At 41.6% G+C, this 19,515-nt stretch overlaps 1 protein-coding gene across 3 annotated transcripts; it reads right to left on the bottom strand.

Moving 5' to 3' along the window:
* Positions 1–3,732: 3,732 nt before the first annotated feature.
* Positions 3,733–15,101, bottom strand: LOC143416854 (ribonuclease inhibitor-like). Of its 3 annotated transcripts, XR_013097100.1 has the most exons (5): positions 11,370–11,819; positions 7,203–7,376; positions 4,681–6,527; positions 4,484–4,595; positions 3,733–4,403 (listed from the first exon to the last, which is right to left on the bottom strand). XR_013097100.1 is itself a non-coding variant. In XM_076882528.1 (3 exons), exons 1-3 carry the CDS (start codon positions 11,540–11,542, stop codon positions 6,515–6,517), a joined length of 360 nt encoding a protein of 119 aa, XP_076738643.1. In that variant the 5' UTR covers positions 11,543–11,783; the 3' UTR covers positions 5,982–6,514. The 3 variants fall into 3 exon arrangements, 1 of the variants encoding a protein (XP_076738643.1); XR_013097099.1 differs by lacking the exon at positions 11,370–11,819 and adding an exon at positions 14,738–15,101 and having other exon boundaries at positions 3,733–4,595; XM_076882528.1 differs by lacking the exons at positions 3,733–4,403; positions 4,484–4,595 and having other exon boundaries at positions 5,982–6,527; positions 11,370–11,783.
* Positions 15,102–19,515: the final 4,414 nt, after the last annotated feature.

The following is a 19,515-nucleotide window of genomic DNA, read 5'->3' as shown; positions in this document are numbered from 1 at the left end:
AGTGCTGCAACATCTAGATAAAATAGCATCTCTATAGAGGTTAAATCATGTGGAGGGTTAATTTATCATCAATAATTATTTAATGAGTCATCATTAAATAATTTATTAAATGTTATTAATGAATTAAGTTCAAAATACTTAATAAATTAAATATATACATAATTGATTTAATGCCAAGTAATTTCATTTAAAACATTTACAATAAATTAATTTTAAAAAATTAATGATTTTTAAATAAATGTAATTAATCACTTATTGACACATTTAATTAATTATTTAAGAATCTATTTATTTAATTCATTTGGGCCCTTCTAGCCCTGCAGCTGTGCATGTGCTTACAGATCTACTGGTATGTATCCTACAGGTATTCTCACAGCAGTGCTGCTGAACATTAAATGACCAGCAGCTGTCAGTTCTTCATAATAAGCAGTTAAACGAGGCTTTGTGTGATCTGCCTGTAGGTGAAGCAACAAAGCTGGAAAAATTGGACACATTCACAGAGCTTTACCACACCATCACTAGACAACAATGGAATTATTTTAACTAAAAACAAATAATCAGAAAGTCTTCTGCCTGGTCTCGTACCTCTGTGTTTCTGTAACATGAATAATAAGCTGAAATTCTCCTCACGACACCACCGATCAGCTCGAAGGGCCCTCGAATTTACCTGCATGCATCCTGTTCACCTGTCAGCTTTTTACCACCTGCTGCTTATTCAGGAAACATGCCCACATTACCTGGTGACAGTCACAATTTAATGCGGGCCGCTGTTTGTCAATATAAAATAATTTAGTTCCAATATTGTGCACATTGGTATTGCAAATGCACCATATTTTACAGACCATAAGGCTCACTGGATTATAAGGCGCATTAATTATTACTCAATATTGTTTGGAGAAATAAAACCTGCAGCTTCAGAATCAATGCAAAAAGGGCGTAAACACAAAGCGCGGACCCGCTGAAACATCAGAATCAGCGAGCTGTCGGCTTTCAGCTCGTGTCCATGCAGTCAGGTGCACGGACACCTCATTTTTGTCAGAAACAAAATTTGGTAAAAAAAAAAAAAAATCTGGTAATTCTTTGTTTTTACATTCATCGGGTCCCAATCAGCCCAAATATCAAAGAGAAATTAAAAATGAATGCCACGGAGGAGTTTGGGTCTTAGGAGGTTAAAGATTATGCCACTACATTCTTGTCTAGAAGATATTAAAGTGATGGAATGCTGGATCATTGCGTTACTTCACGTTCGTCTCTTGGCGAGTTAGTTAAGGTTAGTCTGCTGCATTGTGGTGTTGCTGACGGCTGCCTCTTTGTTATTCCCCAGGAGGAGTGTGGAGACGAGAGGACAGCGAGCACGGGGTGCTCAGACACTGAGGAGCGGAGACAAAGAACACCAACACTGGCAAGAGGACATGTCAGAGTCGGGAACGCACTGGGGATTTATTGTTGTTTGGATTATTTTGCATCACTGTAAATAAATGCACTGACCTCATCAAAGAGTCCAGCATTTGGGTCCTCCTTCCCCGCATCATAGTCTGCCACGCAGGCACAACAGAAAAGCCCACTAAAAGAACGCCCACCAGACCAAAGCAATGGTTTTGACTTGATCAGCATTAACCCCGCCCCCTGACTTTGATGGGTGAAGCTGACAAATAAAATGTATTTATGAACAGCGATGCAGGGCCAGGAGTAGCAACGTGAATTAAATAAATACATCATTAAATAATTCATTAAATGTGTCAGTAAAATAATTAAAATAGAAAACAAACCAATAATTGATTAAATATGTAATTAACTAATTTGAATTGTATATAAACAAATAATGAATTATTTTAAATGAAATTAATGGATAATTCATTATTAATATATTTCTTTAATTGATTATGTACATTTTTTAAATTAATTACTGAAATAGTTCATTCATTAGTGATGTCTCTATTTAATACAACCATAAAATTATTGCTAGTTTACGTAAAATAAATTTAAGACATCAATATTAAAGGTTAAATTATGATAACAAATACATGCAACTATAACCGATTACATAAAGATGAGGATTTCTTAAGCTGAAGCCAAAGTGCTGACTCATTTGCATGTTACTCTCAAATGTTTTCCCTAATAACAATAACATAATTACACTTTAGCCACAAGAGGGCAGCAGCATTAATATAAGTCGCATGTATATAAAGGTACAGTGATTATATTACAGTGATTTTGACAAAAACAAAACAGAAGTTGATGGCAGTGTGTTTTTCCATGACAGAATAATTATGCACACCCCACTTTGCAGTTATTTATTTGTAAAAAACATCATAGCACCAATGTTTGGAATCATGTATGATTTTTGTTCCACTTTGTGTTGGTCTTTCACGTGGAATTCCAATAACATTGATTCCGAATACTTTTGCAAGCCACTGTAAAGTTCACTATCAGTAACATCATAGCACCACCCAGCTGTATAGAAACTCCGTCATGCTAGCTAGTACACAGTATGAGTTATTGTAACTGACTGTAAAAAGTCAGCACAAGGAAAACAAACTCCACCTAAACTTGGTTTATATCTGACCCAGATAGACTGCAGGTCATAACTTCTTACCTGAAAACTCAGAGTGAAAAACGATACTCAGGGTTGAGTAACCCCGAACTGTCCAACTCGGAATATTCGGTTTCAGAAAGGCTGATAACAATTAGTTCAGTCAACGCGGAGTTGCTTTAACCCCAAGTGAAGCCCGCGGACGAGGATACATAAAGCCCTGATAAGCGGAGCACAGAGTAAGCGAGTCACCATGGAGACGGAGGGAAAGAAGGCGCGGTCAATGTATTTTACAGCGCTTGAGGCCGAAATTCTGATGGCAGCATATGCTGATAACATGCAAATTTTGCAGAAAAAAAGGTAACACAGCCTCAGCTGCAAAAGAAAGGGAGCATGCATGGCAAAACATAGCCGACAGAGTCAATGCGTGAGTGTTAATATAAACATTGATCTAGGGATTTCCACCCATTTAACACGTTATTTTATCATATGTTATTTTATTTGTTATTTTATACATTTTATGTTGTGATGTGATGTGAGCGCAGGTGCAACCCAACAGGCCCCAAACGTGCCTGGCAGCAAGTAAAAATGAAATATAAAAATATAGTCCAAACAGGTAAGGTGTAATTGTATTATGAGCCATAGTGCTTGGTCTGTTTGTCCGATGTAAATCAATTGCAGTTAGAGGCTACATTAATTTTCTTTCTATAAGCACTTACTCTGTATGCTCAAATGTGACCCCGTTATAGCCAACAGAAAAAAAGCGGAGGCCTGAAAAACAGGTGGGGGTCCTCCACCACCACCACTCACAGAGGCTGAGCAGTTGGCCCTCAGCCAAAACAGTGGGCGCCCTGTGGCCGAAGGCATCTCTGCGTGGACATCCTCTGAGTCAATAACCCCGCAAGACACAAGTGCCTACATAGGGGGTAAATTCAAAATAATACATGATGTGCATACATCCTTTCTTCACAGTCACCTTTGCAGTGCTGCTCATTCATTTGATAAACTCTTTACCATAATGGATTATTTTGTAGTGAAGTTATTTTCCTACTGATTTTGCCTTCCCTCAGGCTTGGTTGTCTTTGAGAGCATAATGACAATGAAGTGTAAGGTGCTTGGTATGTTTGTTAATTGCCATTTGGTCCCTTGTAAGTTATAAGTGACCTGTGTAAACCTCATATTCTATCAGTTGATGGTGGTGGTGTACTGCATCTGGTGCAGCCTCCTGTTGAGCCAGACCAACATGCAGTTGTGAGTAATACTCCACAGATTATATGAGTTTACAGTAGAACAGCAATGTTGTTTATTTCTTTACTGCAGGAAAATAATGAAGAAACATTGACAGCTGTTACAGAGGAGGAAGCAACAGAGACACTTTATGAGGTTTACATCTTTTAATACTTTGTGTACAGGAAACACAGGCGACCAATAAAGCCAGTTGAACAAAAAATCTGTTTATTCTTCTTTCAACATGTTGAGGTGATGGGTCAAAAGAAATGATTGTGACATATGGTGTCTCTGACTGCTCTTCCATCTTGTATGTCCGTGGGAGGGTCAGGATGTTCATGGTTTGGATCACTGCTGCTGTTTGGTTCAGAAGGACAGTGTTCTCCTCTAATTGTGGCAATGTTGTGAAGAATCACACATGCCACAATAATGTCACATGCCCTTTCTGGGGTGACCCTGAGTCTTTGCAGGCACTGGAACCGGGCCTTAAGCATTCCGATAGTCATTTCAATTCTGGCTCTTGTCCTGCAATTAGCCAGATTATATCGCTGCTGTGGGCCCGGTTCAGGGTCAGGGTAAGGGGTAAGCAAATAGGGTAAACATGGATACCCCCTATCACCAAGCAAGTAGCCAGTGAACTCTCCTAAGACAGAAGGGTACACTTCAGTTCAAATGTCCCTGAAGCAATTGGTCTTTATATATTTTAAAGTATTCTCAACTCACCATGTCCAAATTTTGTGCTCAGTGTACATTCACGGAATATTTGTGAGTCATGAACAGAGCCTGGCCACTTGGCTTCCACATTTGTGATAATGTTGGCAGCATCATATATGATCTTCACAGTGCAGAGAACACAAATTAGCATCCATTACTATAATGAAATGATTTGTTAGTTTGAAATGCTACAGGGAACTATGTACCTGTACATTAATGCTGTGGAAAGACTTCCTGTTCACATAGTCTCCTTCATTTACTGAAGGAGCAATGATTGGAATGTGAGTGCCATCTATACAGCCAATCACGCCTGGGAACCGTGAGAATGAATGTAAAATTTAAGTAGTAGTCCAAGTATCACCACATCATACATTAAGTTTTGTTCATCCTGATACCTGCAATTTTGTGGCATCCCTCTTTGATAAATCTTGTGGGTCTATGACCGGGGAACACCACAAACCAGTACAGGAGACGTTTCAGTGCAACTGTAACATTCCTGACTGCCCGACAGATGGTAGCCTTGGAAACGTGCTCAGCGTCACCAATATTATACAGAAAGCTCCCGTTTGCAAAAAACCGAAGTGCAATACAAATAATATGTACAGAACTGAGAGAATGTCCGCGATGTGTCACATGCGTAATATATGGCCTGAGGATGTTATCCAAATAAATTATAGATTGTGCTGAGAAACGGTAACGTTCACACAGGAACTCATCAGGAAATGATAAAATGTCCAAACGCGATCTGATCACTCTCTCCCGGCGGAGAGCTCTGCGGAGAATTTGGGCTTCACGATCTACTGGCTCTTCAAGGACGGGGCACGCCATGTCCGACACTTCCTACTGTCAGGTTTCCGACAAAGGGGCGGAGACAGTCAGGGTTAGTTGTAGTAAACCTGCTAGGGGGCAGGTTAGCTTCATGGCGTGTGTCGTCATAGTGACTCACTGAGGCTTCAGCTGAACTCGCTTTGTGAAACCGAAAACCCAGAGTTTTCGTTAACTCAGGGTATACTTACTCAGTTTTTCCACTAAACCGGCTTCCTGAAACAGGGCCCTGAGATCAAATTTATTTTCCTTTGGCTTTGTTTTCTTCCCATTTGTGGCTTTAATGTAGTGTTATATCCTGTTTGTTTGCTTCCATCTGTATACATGTCCAGATTCACTGTTATGTTTCTATTCTTACATTGCTGTGTGATCACTGTTCCCTCTGCTGACTGATGTGACCTTTTGTATCGTACACTAATACTTGTCATATTTGTATCTGCGCCTAAAAGATAAAAATAAAAAAGTTTTCCACGCTAAAACACAGCTCCACCTCCTGCAGTTCTCCCTCTGAACCACTAGATGTCTCTGTTATCTAAATGAAGACGTGCAGCACAGCAACCACAGCAGCGCTCAGATCACACGTGTCCTGTTATTATGTATAAAAGCATGAAACAGGTGAGACAGGTGGGATCAATATTAATGTTGTGGAAATATATGAAAAAGCAACAGAAGAGTGAAAACATTTCGTGTTTCTAGAAAGATCTTTCAGCTCACAGCTGCTCACAGACTGTATTTACAAGTGACAAACTGCAACTCTACAGTACATCTACAGTATATATCAAATATATTCTGTATTCAAATCTATTGAGTGATGTTTGAAAGTCTTTCCAGGTGAGTTTGATCCAGGAGGGTCTGAAGCCAGAGTCAGACAGAGACTGTGCAGAGACTGTAGAAGGACAGAGCAGCAGCAGAGCAGTCCAGATACACTGATGATCCTCTGTCAGATCCAGAGGGACACACAGGGATGATGCTGGACTCTACATTGTGTCTGACAGTGGAGCTGTTCTCAGAGCAGTTCACTCTGCAGCACTGACAGTCATCTGCACTTCTTCTCATTCCTCTGTCAGTCACTGCTGGATGAAGCTCTCCTCTCCACCTCCCAGTAACATGGCCCAGTCAGAGCGTCTCTACACACAAGCTGCTGCTGCTTCAACCTCTCTGGATCATCAGGACACAGCTCCTCCTCTCTCAGCACACACACCGTCCTGTTTACCATCACCAGCTCCACCTGCAGAGAGAAGAAGGAAGAGCAGAGGAGATAAACGAGTGTTTCCAGAGACTCTTCATCAGCTGTCAGTCAGTGATGCAGCACATCCAGTATAAAGAGCAGCAGGGACTTCAGTGCTGGGACTGTACTAGGACTCATTGTTGCTTCACTTTTTCTAATCTTTGGATTTTTATTGAAGTTGATGAAAATGTTTTTCCCTCCTAGTTTGAGTTTGGACTTTCATTCATTAGAAGAACCTTGGTGTGTCCACTCTGAGCTCTGTAGGAACCCCAACAACAAGCCCAACAATCCAGATGGACGGTTCCAGCTGTTCACTGGAGGAATTCCATCCAAACATCTGCTCTCACTAAATTCTTCCTCACCTACAGATTGTGTTCTTCACTGCTTTAAACTTGGAAATGAATGCAGTCATTGGTCTGCGTGCTGCTTTGTTCAGAGAGCTGATTGGCTGTTGACAGCGTTTGATCAGAGTGTGTCAGCTGTTACTATGGTGACCATAAAGGTCAGAAGCAGGAAGTGTTTGTGTCCAATCCTGAAGCCTGTCACCATTCTCCTCTCACAGCTTCACTGAGAAGCTGCAGCTTTACAGGAAACACTGGATCTTTGCTTCATACTGACTGTGTTTAGTACAATACTGCTGACAGCACCACCCACTCACTCCATCACTCTACTGACCCCAGAGTCTCCAGTCTGTAGTCTGGACTCTGCTGAAGATCAGACAGCTGCTTCACATCTGGATACTTCAGGTAGTTTCCTCTCAGCTCCAGCTGTCTCAGATGGGAGGGGTTGGACTTCAGTGCTGCTGCCAGATAATCACAGCTGATCTTTGACAAACCACAGCTCATCAATCTGTATAAAGAATGAAAGATGTAAGTTTATTAGACAAAGTGTGAGCTTGAAATCATTCAGTGTTTCATCATCTGTTCAGAGCTGAAGAAGGTTCAGAATGTAGAAGTTTAGAAAATGGAAACTCCAAACAGCTGAAGCCAACAGGAAGCAGCTTCAAACAGGAAACTGTGCAGAGTTTCAGACTATATGTCCTGATGCAGCCAGTTGGATTTTGGAGATTTGAATCTCTGTTCTGTGACTAAGTCCTTGAATCATTTCTTCCAGTTGGTCCAACAAGACAGACTAAGTATTGGACATGTGTTGTGGCTCCATTAGGGGAGCTTCTAAATGTGATGTGATGGCCCCTCTGGGTCTGTCAGGTCACAGCACTGAAGAGAGCTCAAACTGGGCACACAGTTGTTCCAGTCTGGACCAAAGACTCTATACTGGGACTGAGGGACTGCTTTGACTGCACCCACTGGGACTTTTTAAAGGCTCATGTTCTCACTTAGATCATCGATTTCTACTTACATTTCTTTCTGGGAAAAATGGGGATTACTTTTAAAACAGGAAGTATTTTCCCCAATAAGCAGCCCTGGATTAGTAAATCACTCCAACATGTTCTCAGGCAGAAGAAGCTGTCTTGTTATGAGGGAGAGAAGAAAAAGATTGAGGCACAGAAACTTGTTGAAAGAGAGATAAAGCAGCTAAAATCAGGTGTAAAAGTAAAGCAGAGGATGAGCTGAATAAAGGACACTCAAGGCTGGCTTGGAAAGGAATGAAGTCCATGGTGGGGATGCAGAACAAGGAGCAAAGATGAATGTGATGCTGAATCACAGCAGAAGACTTGGACTCATTTGATTCCAGCTTTGATATCATTGATTTCAATGAAGAGCTTTGTGATTGTAGCAAAGGGCTGGTAGCTCTGAGAGTCCCACTGATGAGGTGTTTGTGTGGAAATCTCTTAGTGGGACCAAAGAGAGAAAAAGCCCTGGTCCTGATGCTGTGGGAGGGAAATGATTGAAGTGTGCTGTGAGGAACTGACTGGGAGATTTTCACACATTTTCCAGTCCTCCTTGGAACAACAGGAAGTTCCCAGCATATGGAAACAAAGGTTAAGTGTCCTATGGCACTCAGTGATGATGGTGCTGTGGCCCCACCACCTCCACCTCTTTGTAAAGGAACTAACTGTAATCTGAAGCTTCAAATGGAACTAAGACTTCCTCCACTAGGTGGCAGTGTCTGATGAGAAAGTGTTAGTGGAGCTGGCCTGGAGTCAGAAACAGGAAGATGCAGGATTTGGGCTGAAATGGGGGAAAAGTGGTTCGCACTAGTGCCTTAAAGCAAGAAGGTTGTAGGTTGAAGCTTGTTGGCCTTTCTGTGGAGGTTGGATGTTCTCCCACAGTCCAATGAAATGCTGCTTAGGTTCATTGGTGCTTCTAAATTGGCTGTAGGTGTGGATGTGAGAGAGTGCTTCTCTGTCTCTCTCTGTTGGCCCTGTGATGGACTGCTCACCTGTGCAGGTGGACCACGCCTCTTCCCTATGACAGCTAGGGCACAGGCTGCAGCCCTGTGAGCCTAAGCTGAATAAACAGTTAGCAAAAATGATCCATAGATGGCCTGAAATCCCCCAGTTAGCAGTTTGGTAGATAGCTATGACATGCTAATCCCATCCAGCAGCTGTATTCTACCTGTAAGCTGATCCCTGCTGAGCCAAAGCACTTTTTCATATACAAATTACAACCTTTAATAGAAACCTATTGGTCAGCATCTTATTAGCCTGCTGTTAGCTTCATTCCACAGAAAACTGAGAGAAACTAACAGAGTTGATAAAGAATAAAGAGAAATGTGCTGATTTAAAGCCTTTGAAGTGCTTCAGATGATCTCTGTCCACTTCTGTCCACTCATTCATTCATGTAAGCTTTCTAATGCAGCTTTGATCTTCACAGTCTGCTTCATGAAACTCATTCTAACCCTGAATGTCAGAGTGTTCCTCCTTCTCTTTCCCATCATTCATGCTGGCAGTGGAGGAGATTTGGATGTTGGACTGTGTTTTGGATGATGTGTGTATGTTTGTGTTGGACTGCTGTCTGTAAAGCAAACGCACATTTTGCTTTGGATTTCAGTGTCAGACAGACTTTAAGGTGGAATGAAGAGTTGGAGAGTTTCACAGTGAATTATCCAGTGGAGGATTTTTCTTCTTCTTTGAAGGTTTGAAATGTGAACATTGTTCTGCTGCAGTCAATGGACTAAACCAGAGAAGAAGAAAACAGACTTTACCATGAAGATCCTCAGTGTGGATCAGTATAATATCAGCCTGATGTCTGCAGTTTAGTGTCAGCACAACTTTCACATCATATTCATCTCAGCACAACTAAAACATGCTGACTGACCCCCAGAGTTTCAAGTCCATGGTGGGGATGCAGAACAAGGAGCAAAGATGAATGTGATGCTGAATCACAGCAGAAGACTTGGACTCATTTGATTCCAGCTTTGATATCATTGATTTCAATGAAGAGCTTTGTGATTGTAGCAAAGGGCTGGTAGCTCTGAGAGTCCCACTGATGAGGTGTTTGTGTGGAAATCTCTTAGTGGGACCAAAGAGAGAAAAAGCCCTGGTCCTGATGCTGTGGGAGGGAAATGATTGAAGTGTGCTGTGAGGAACTGACTGGGAGATTTTCACACATTTTCCAGTCCTCCTTGGAACAACAGGAAGTTCCCAGCATATGGAAACAAAGGTTAAGTGTCCTATGGCACTCAGTGATGATGGTGCTGTGGCCCCACCACCTCCACCTCTTTGTAAAGGAACTAACTGTAATCTGAAGCTTCAAATGGAACTAAGACTTCCTCCACTAGGTGGCAGTGTCTGATGAGAAAGTGTTAGTGGAGCTGGCCTGGAGTCAGAAACAGGAAGATGCAGGATTTGGGCTGAAATGGGGGAAAAGTGGTTCGCACTAGTGCCTTAAAGCAAGAAGGTTGTAGGTTGAAGCTTGTTGGCCTTTCTGTGGAGGTTGGATGTTCTCCCACAGTCCAATGAAATGCTGCTTAGGTTCATTGGTGCTTCTAAATTGGCTGTAGGTGTGGATGTGAGAGAGTGCTTCTCTGTCTCTCTCTGTTGGCCCTGTGATGGACTGCTCACCTGTGCAGGTGGACCACGCCTCTTCCCTATGACAGCTAGGGCACAGGCTGCAGCCCTGTGAGCCTAAGCTGAATAAACAGTTAGCAAAAATGATCCATAGATGGCCTGAAATCCCCCAGTTAGCAGTTTGGTAGATAGCTATGACATGCTAATCCCATCCAGCAGCTGTATTCTACCTGTAAGCTGATCCCTGCTGAGCCAAAGCACTTTTTCATATACAAATTACAACCTTTAATAGAAACCTATTGGTCAGCATCTTATTAGCCTGCTGTTAGCTTCATTCCACAGAAAACTGAGAGAAACTAACAGAGTTGATAAAGAATAAAGAGAAATGTGCTGATTTAAAGCCTTTGAAGTGCTTCAGATGATCTCTGTCCACTTCTGTCCACTCATTCATTCATGTAAGCTTTCTAATGCAGCTTTGATCTTCACAGTCTGCTTCATGAAACTCATTCTAACCCTGAATGTCAGAGTGTTCCTCCTCTTTCCCATCATTCATGCTGGCAGTGGAGGAGATTTGGATGTTGGACTGTGTTTTGGATGATGTGTGTATGTTTGTGTTGGACTGCTGTCTGTAAAGCAAACACACATTTTGCTTTGGATTTCAGTGTCAGACAGACTTTAAGGTGGAATGAAGAGTTGGAGAGTTTCACAGTGAATTATCCAGTGGAGGATTTTTCTTCTTCTTTGAAGGTTTGAAATGTGAACATTGTTCTGCTGCAGTCAATGGACTAAACCAGAGAAGAAGAAAACAGACTTTACCATGAAGATCCTCAGTGTGGATCAGTATAATATCAGCCTGATGTCTGCAGTTTAGTGTCAGCACAACTTTCACATCATATTCATCTCAGCACAACTAAAACATGCTGACTGACCCCAGAGTTTCAAGTCCACATCCTGGACTCTCCAGGAAACCACACAGATGCTTCACTCCTGAATCCTGCAGGTTGTAGTTGTCACTCAGCTCCAGCTGTCTCAGATGGGAGGGGTTGGACTTCAGTGCTGCTGCCAGATAATCACAGCTGATCTCTGACAAACCACAGTCCATCAATCTGTATAAAGAATGAAAGATGTAAGTTTATTAGACAAAGTGTGAGCTTGAAATCATTCAGTGTTTCATCATCTGTTCAGAGCTGAAGAAGGTTCAGAATGTAGAAGTTTAGAAAATGGAAACTCCAAACAGCTGACAGAGTTCATACGCCTTTGTCAGGGTCAAATTCAAGCAAGACCATGTGAAAATTAAAACACATCATCCTAGGTGAACTTAAACACCTTTGTTCCCCTTTTGTTAAGACATAGAAAAGTACACCACACAAAAATACTGCAAAAGGAAACGGTCGCCTTATATACATAGTGTATAAACTCAAAATGCACATTTCACTTCAAATTAAGATTAAGGCTTTGAACAGATCACATAGTTCAGTTCAACATATAAGACTTTAAGAATGCACAAGCATCTACTTAAAATCTATTTAATTTATCATCCATGATATTATTTTGTACAATTCCAATGTATTTTGTTCATCTCCCTTAAATAAACAGGCAGTCTTAAAGTATGAAATATTCATATACAAACACATATAAATGTGTGTACTGTCTCAGTGGCTGATAGTACCCCACAGGCCTCAGTGTGAGCTTGAAGACATTTATAATGTTTAAGTAGTTTAATGTGCAGGTGCTGACGATAAACACATTTTGAATGAAAGCCGGGGAACTTTGGTAGCACAGAAACAAGTGGCTATTCTTTGTGACTATATGGATCACTCACAATACCATTATTTCACACAAAGGCACCAAATTAATACTCAAAAAAGCTGCAGCAATACACACAAATATAAACAGTACTTGGTGACAACTTTGCTTTTAGCCTTTAACCCTTCTTGACTACTTTTGATGTGGCCTCTATATTTTACCTTTAAAAACAGTTTATCTTGCCAATCTGTTATTTTCTCATTTTGACCAACTGTATCAGCACAATTTATCTAAATTCAGACAAAATTTAAAATACACGTAGAAAGTGATATTTTGACTGTAAAAACCACACACATGTTTAACGAATCATCTTCATAACTTGAAATGCAAATAGAGATTGTACACTTTTAAAAATACGCACACGTTTTGCAAACAACAAAGTTATATGGTACTATTTACCAAAAAATGCAGCCAAGGCTCAGACGTTTTTCATATAATCATTTCAAACTATTTACAGAACAATCAGGTGTCAAACAATAGTTTGTGTCACTCTAACACATATGAGAACAGCACAGGGATAAACCTGCAGGTCTGACAGCAGGTGTGTCACTCAGCGTTTACACTGCAATCTGCCTTTGTTGGCTTTAAGGCAGCAACTGTGACGATCACTAGTAGAACTGACACACAAAACAAAACAACAGCTACACACTAAATACACAAGACAACAAACTAACTTGAGACCAAACACGGTAAACGTCACAAATCTCTCACGTATCAAAACTCTCTCTCTCTTTCGCTCACTCGCTCTCTCTTGCCGGTCACTCCTAAAACTTCCCCCTTTTGCTAAACATCCAAATGTCATGTTTCCATATCATTTTTGATTGGTCGACATGGTACATTTTCCCACCTATAGGGCTTTGGAGCGTGATGTCACGGGAGATGGGCCACGCCCCCTTCCGCCATGACAGTAGGCCAGCCAAAGGATACCATTTCAGCTATGGATCGTACGTGTTGTGTTGTCGGTTGCAACGTTAGATCACACGATCGTGAAGGCAAGAAGCTGGATAACGGGCTCTCTTTTCATCGTTTTCCATCCTGGAGGCAACGTGAGGGATCCCATGTATCCGATATTACTAAACAAAGACGTCAGGCTTGGATTGCAGCGGTGAGACGAGCGGATATCGAGTTCTCTGCAATCCCCAGCTTTTTGTTGGTTTGCTCACGGCATTTTCTTTCCGGTGAGTTCTAAATTAATTCATATCACTCTTGAAAGGCTTTTAGTGTTATTTTCAACGTGCTGCGGTCATAGATAATGAGATAAAACATGCTAATGTGTGATGCTGCAGAACCACATCATGTCGACTGAGTAGCTTATGATTTGGCATTATTGCAGGCAAACCAGCATATGAAATGGATGTAACAAATCCAGACTGGGCACCAACACTGCACATGGGGCATGACGACATACCTGTATCAGACTCGGACCGGCACTCAAGGCGTACGCAACGGAAGCGAAAAAGAGCACCCATCGGAGGTAAACAACCCCCCCCCTCTAAAAACATACTAAATTGCTATCACTGTACACTAATCCGCACATAACTTCCAGATGAATCACACACCTGTCATTGGAATATTGGTGTACATTTACCTTATGTCTAATTTTATCTTACAGGCTTTCGTTATCCAGCTGCAGAGTCTGAAGGTGTGCCCCGTGCAGAAGTGATTGATGAAGATCTGACAGAAGACCAACAGCAAAATCACAATGTCATGGAGGCAGTGGACAGCAGTTGTGTTGGACAAGTGGAGGTTGAGGTACCAGCTGCAAATGTGGATATACTGAAGAAATGTAAACCTTTTAAAATGATGACAGATTACAAACTCTCAGCTGTGTCTGTAATCAAACCTCTGTAACTTTGCTTCACTTCAGCAGCATCAGCTCATGTTCACATGTTGATTCATGGTTTGCTTCAGTTTTTGATGGACTGCAGAATATTTTGAAGGTTATCTGCTATAAAAAGCCAGAACAGGAAAATCTGCTTCATGTGTTTCTGTTTGATCCTCAGTGACTTTGACACAAAGGCCTCTGCTGTGATGATCACACCTCTGATCAAGTCTCACAGTGTCAGCTTTGTTTTTATACATATGGATATGTGCTGATAAATGATCAGAGTTATAATATTTCCCACTGTCTGCTGTGTGCCGTGACCTTTGACCTGCTAAAGACAGTCAGCTGTGGATTATTCATTGTTGTGTCTGATACTTAGAACTGTGAGGAAGAACACTACACAGTTAATCAGGGTCCCCTCTCTCTGAATCAGGGAAGGTGGGCAGGCCGCGTGTGGGCTGCGGGCCATACGTTGAGTCTCACTGTTTGAAATGTGAACATTGTTCTGCTGCAGTCAATGGACTAAACCAGAGAAGAAGAAAACAGACTTTACCATGAAGATCCTCAGTGTGGATCAGTATAATATCAGCCTGATGTCTGCAGTTTAGTGTCAGCACAACTTTCACATCATATTCATCTCAGCACAACTAAAACATGCTGACTGACCTCAGAGTTTCAAGTCCACATCCTGGACTCTCCAGGAAACCACACAGATGCTTCACTCCTGAATCCTGCAGGTTGTTGTTGGAGCTCAGCTCCAGCTGTCTCAGATGGGAGGGGTTGGACTTCAGTGCTGCTGCCAGATAATCACAGCTGATCTCTGACAAACCACAGACACTCAATCTGTATAAAGAATGAAAGATGTAAGTTTATTAGACAAAGTGTGAGCTTGAAATCATTCAGTGTTTCATCATCTGTTCAGAGCTGAAGAAGGTTCAGAATGTAGAAGTTTAGAAAATGGAAACTCCAAACAGCTGACAGAGTTCATACGCCTTTGTCAGGGTCAAATTCAAGCAAGACCATGTGAAAATTAAAACACATCATCCTAGGTGAACTTAAACACCTTTGTTCCCCTTTTGTTAAGACATAGAAAAGTACACCACACAAAAATACTGCAAAAGGAAACGGTCGCCTTATATACATAGTGTATAAACTCAAAATGCACATTTCACTTCAAATTAAGATTAAGGCTTTGAACAGATCACATAGTTCAGTTCAACATATAAGACTTTAAGAATGCACAAGCATCTACTTAAAATCTATTTAATTTATCATCCATGATATTATTTTGTACAATTCCAATGTATTTTGTTCATCTCCCTTAAATAAACAGGCAGTCTTAAAGTATGAAATATTCATATACAAACACATATAAATGTGTGTACTGTCTCAGTGGCTGATAGTACCCCACAGGCCTCAGTGTGAGCTTGAAGACATTTATAATGTTTAAGTAGTTTAATGTGCAGGTGCTGACGATAAACACATTTTGAATGAAAGCCGGGGAACTTTGGTAGCACAGAAACAAGTGGCTATTCTTTGTGACTATATGGATCACTCACAATACCATTATTTCACACAAAGGCACCAAATTAATACTCAAAAAAGCTGCAGCAATACACACAAATATAAACAGTACTTGGTGACAACTTTGCTTTTAGCCTTTAACCCTTCTTGACTACTTTTGATGTGGCCTCTATATTTTACCTTTAAAAACAGTTTATCTGTTTGTAAGCGCCAGACGTCTGCTTTATATTTTATTTACGATTGAGTTCATGTTTGTTTTATTATTCATAGATTCATTACATAAGTGCAGTAGTAGCATGAAACCCTGTGTGAGAGGGAAGGGGAGGAGCATGGACAGAGAGGTTAGGAGTCTCACGGTTTTCTGACCGTGTACACAGCTAGTATTGGATAACTGCTATTTTTTGGAATTTTCATGCCTTTTTTTTGGAAGGAGTTCATTGCTACATCCTCAGTTTGTAATACATAAAACAGTCTTCAAACCATAATGCAACTGGAAGCATTTCTTTTGGAAACCAGGAACACGCGTCAGCCATAGACTCCCCTTTTTTGAACTTGGTTTATTGGAAATTACCCTACATTTAGTCAGAAAACCCTCTTGCTCCTTTTTTGGGAAAAGGAATACTGAAAAGGATCATGTTTAGCAACGCCGTGCACTGTGGATTGAAGGCAATAGCCTACTTGGAGGAAGAATCACGGTAAGCAGTGAAAACAAGCTTTGCTACTGTGGAAATTTGTCATAATGCATGAGAGTGATGAAGAACTAGTGTGTGGAAAAAGAGAACCAAAAATGACAGAAAAGGCTGTCGAGGAAAAGCTGCACAGGTTGACCCAGTCTAGAAAGGCTAAGCTAGGCCACCTAACTAGCCAAGCTAATCAGCTCGAACGGCTAATGGAAGATGATGCTAACGTGAATGCTGTTAAGCAGAAATTGCGTTTAGACTACCAAGATTCATTTGGAGAACTGTGTAAGATGAATGATAGTTTGAGAGTATTAATGCATGAGGAAGAATTTGAAAAGGACCAAAGTTCTTGGTATGAACCTAATGCTAGTCGTATTCGTGGATTTATGCAACATGTGGAAACGTGGGTTAAAGCAGCTGAGGAGCGCACAGAACAAGCTAGACAGTGTGATGCAGACATCCAGCCATCCGACAGTGTTTCTGTGATGTCCGCTGCATTAAGCAGTAAAAGCAGGAGGCGCAGGTCAGCCGTTGGGAGCCAAGTGTCCACTGCTTCCTCAGTACGCCTCAAAGCTGAAATGGAGAGAGCCACATTGCTTGCACAAGCAACTGCTCTCAAACAAAAACAAGAGCTTGAACGACAGGAAACTGAGTTGAAAGCAAAAAGAGAGCAGCTAGATCTGCAAACTGCTATTGCCGCCTCTGATGCTAAAATAAAGGTATTAGAGAATTTTGAAAATGAGCGCTCGTCACATGTGAGTCCTGCATACCCAACGACTATTGATTCTGGATTCATACCATTACCTGTAAGTCAAACTCCAGTCACCAACACAGAAAATGGATATGGGGAATTCATGCCTTTACAAAATCACCCTATTGGTACGCAGCAGTCTAGAGTGGATTTTGCAGCAGATGAGCAAGCAGTTGAAACACTCAGTACTGTTATGACACGTCAGAATAATATAACAGAGCTGATGGTGAAACAACAAAAAATGATGACATTGCCACCTTTAGACATCCCTACCTTCAGTGGTGATCCTCTAGATTACAATACATTTGTAAGCGCCTTTGAGCACGGAGTAGAGTCTCGCACTGAAAGTCCTAAGGATCGCCTCTACTTCTTAGAGCAGTTCACTAATGGACAGCCGAAAGAGCTAATAAAGAGCTGCCTTCATATGAAGCCAGATGTAGGCTATCACAAGGCTAAACAGCTCCTCAAAGAGCATTTCGGAAATGACTACAAAGTTGCTGTAGCCTACATGAACAAGGTCTCAAACTGGGCACCTATCAAGCCAGAAGATGCAGAAGCTTTAAATGCGTTTTCACTCTTTCTGACAGCTTGCTGTAACACCATGGCTGAAGTGAGTTACATGGAGGAACTTGATAACGTCGCAAGCCTGAAAGCCATTGTAGCAAAACTTCCATACAAGTTACGTGAAAGGTGGAGATCTGTTGTGTGTGGTATGCAAGAGCGAGGCGACAGACGAGTCAAGTTCAATGATTTGGTGGAGTTTATTAATAAACAAGCCAAAATTGCACTTCACCCTGTTTTTGGTGACATAAAGGATAGCACCACTGCTAAACCATTCACCATTAAACAAAACAGTAACAAGGATCAGAAAAGGGTTGTAATGAAGAAGTCATTCACCACCAGTGCCATACCATTGGACATTCAGGAGAAAGACACAAAGACAATGGAAAACACAAATTATGTGAAACCCACTCCACAGGCATGTCTGTTCTGTAACGGTGGGCACATCATAGACCTGTGTGGTAAGTTTAAGGGCAAGCCACACAACGAAAAGTTGGAATTTTTGAAAGGCAAAGGACTGTGTTTTAGCTGTTTGAAGCAAGGTCACATGAGCAAACTTTGTAAGAGAAAGGTGAGCTGTGAGGTATGTTCTCTTGCTCATCATACATTGTTGCATATCAAGAAAAGGGACACAGACGCTGACACAGAGAAGAAAACTAAGAACAGTGAAAGTCAAACAATCTTAAGTGCCTTTGTCTGTGCAGAGTCTGAGGATTGTGGGCCAACTGGGGCCGGGGAAGATGACTGCACACTTGCAATAGTTCCTGTACAGGTCAAGGCCAAAAAGGGAAGTGTAGTAGTGCAGACTTACGCCTTCTTGGACCCAGGAAGCTCTGCCACATTCTGTACAGAGACATTAATGGACAAATTGAAGATCACTGGAAGGAAAACTGACATACTACTGAAAACTATGAATGAAGAGAAACCTGTCTGTACTCATGTAGTGTCAGGCTTGGAGGTCAGTAGTTTATCTGGTGACGACTTTATTGATCTGCCAGATGTCTTCACACAAAGGACAATACCTGTAGGAAAAGAAAACATACCCCTACAGAAAGATCTCGAAAAGTGGCCTTACCTTAAAGAAGTAAAACTGCCTCGAATTGAGACTGACATTGGATTGCTTATAGGAGCAAATGTACCTAAAGCAATGGAGCCATGGGAGGTTGTAAGCAGTGTAGGTAATGGACCGTATGCTGTAAGAACCAAGCTAGGTTGGACTGTGAATGGACCTTTGAGAGAAACTGGCTGTCATGCAGACAAGAGAAACCCAGCCAAGGCTAATGCAAACCGCATATCAGTGAGCCGTTTAGAGAACCTGTGGCTTCAACAGTTCATGGTGGATTTTCCAGAGGGAAGAAAACATGATGAAGTGGAAATGTCAAGAGAGGACCATCAGTTTATGGACATGGCCATGGAATCTGCAAAACTGATGGATGGCCACTATACAATATGTCTACCTCTGAAGAACAGATTGGTCAACATGCCAAATAATCGCTCAGTCGCTGAACAACGAGCACGTAACTTGAGGCTTAAATTTCTCAGGAATGACTGCTTCCGACAAGAGTACACAGACTTCATGGAAGACCTTCTTAAAAAGGGCTATGCAGTACAACTGTCAAATGATGAACTGGCGCACAAAGAAGGAAAAGTGTGGTATATACCCCATCACACCGTGTACCACCCTGTGAAGCAGAAATTAAGAGTTGTGTTCGACTGTGCAGCATCCTATCAGGGCACATCCCTGAATGATCAACTTCTTCAGGGTCCAGATTTGACCAGCAGTCTCATTGGTGTTGTCATACGATTTAGACAGGAACCTGTTGCAATTATGGCAGACGTTGAAGCAATGTTTCACCAGGTGAAGGTGCCTGACGGTGACTCTGACTTACTTAGGTTCCTCTGGTGGACAGGTGGCGACTGCAATCAAG

This window comes from Maylandia zebra, linkage group LG3 (assembly GCF_041146795.1).
Source record: "Maylandia zebra isolate NMK-2024a linkage group LG3, Mzebra_GT3a, whole genome shotgun sequence".
Classification (NCBI taxonomy): domain Eukaryota; kingdom Metazoa; phylum Chordata; class Actinopteri; order Cichliformes; family Cichlidae; genus Maylandia; species Maylandia zebra.
The sequence above is the reverse complement of the archived record's forward strand: the minus strand, read 5'-3'. Positions and strand labels throughout refer to the sequence as shown.